This window comes from Penaeus monodon, chromosome 29, assembly GCF_015228065.2.
Source record: "Penaeus monodon isolate SGIC_2016 chromosome 29, NSTDA_Pmon_1, whole genome shotgun sequence".
Classification (NCBI taxonomy): Eukaryota; Metazoa; Arthropoda; class Malacostraca; order Decapoda; family Penaeidae; genus Penaeus; species Penaeus monodon.
In genome coordinates, this window is record NC_051414.1 from 23,167,349 (window position 1) to 23,167,574 (window position 226).

The 226-nt window shown below is 51.8% G+C and overlaps 1 protein-coding gene across 1 annotated transcript in view; it reads right to left on the reverse strand.

Moving 5' to 3' along the window:
- Positions 1-226, reverse strand: part of LOC119591775 (sodium-independent sulfate anion transporter-like) — a 31,961-nt gene that overhangs the window by 3,134 nt on the left and 28,601 nt on the right. Inside the window, exon 10 of the mRNA XM_037940521.1 lies at positions 4-154. Coding sequence (XP_037796449.1) covers positions 4-154 — 151 coding nt within the window. The remainder of the gene's footprint in view (positions 1-3; positions 155-226) is intronic.

Genomic DNA, 226 nt, shown 5'->3' on the forward strand with positions numbered 1-226 from the left:
TACCTGCCAGGATTTCGTCCAGCTGCTCGAAGCAAGGACACACAGTGACGCCTTCGTGCAGAGCGCTGATGGTCTCCATGACGCGCGGTTTGAGGCCGACGAACACCAGGACTTGACCTCGTCTCTGGAAGTCCTCGATCATGCCCTTGATGCCCTGCGGGACAATCATTCAGGGGTCAGGGTTTTTTAAGGTACTTTTGGGATATTCTTATATTATTCGCTATTT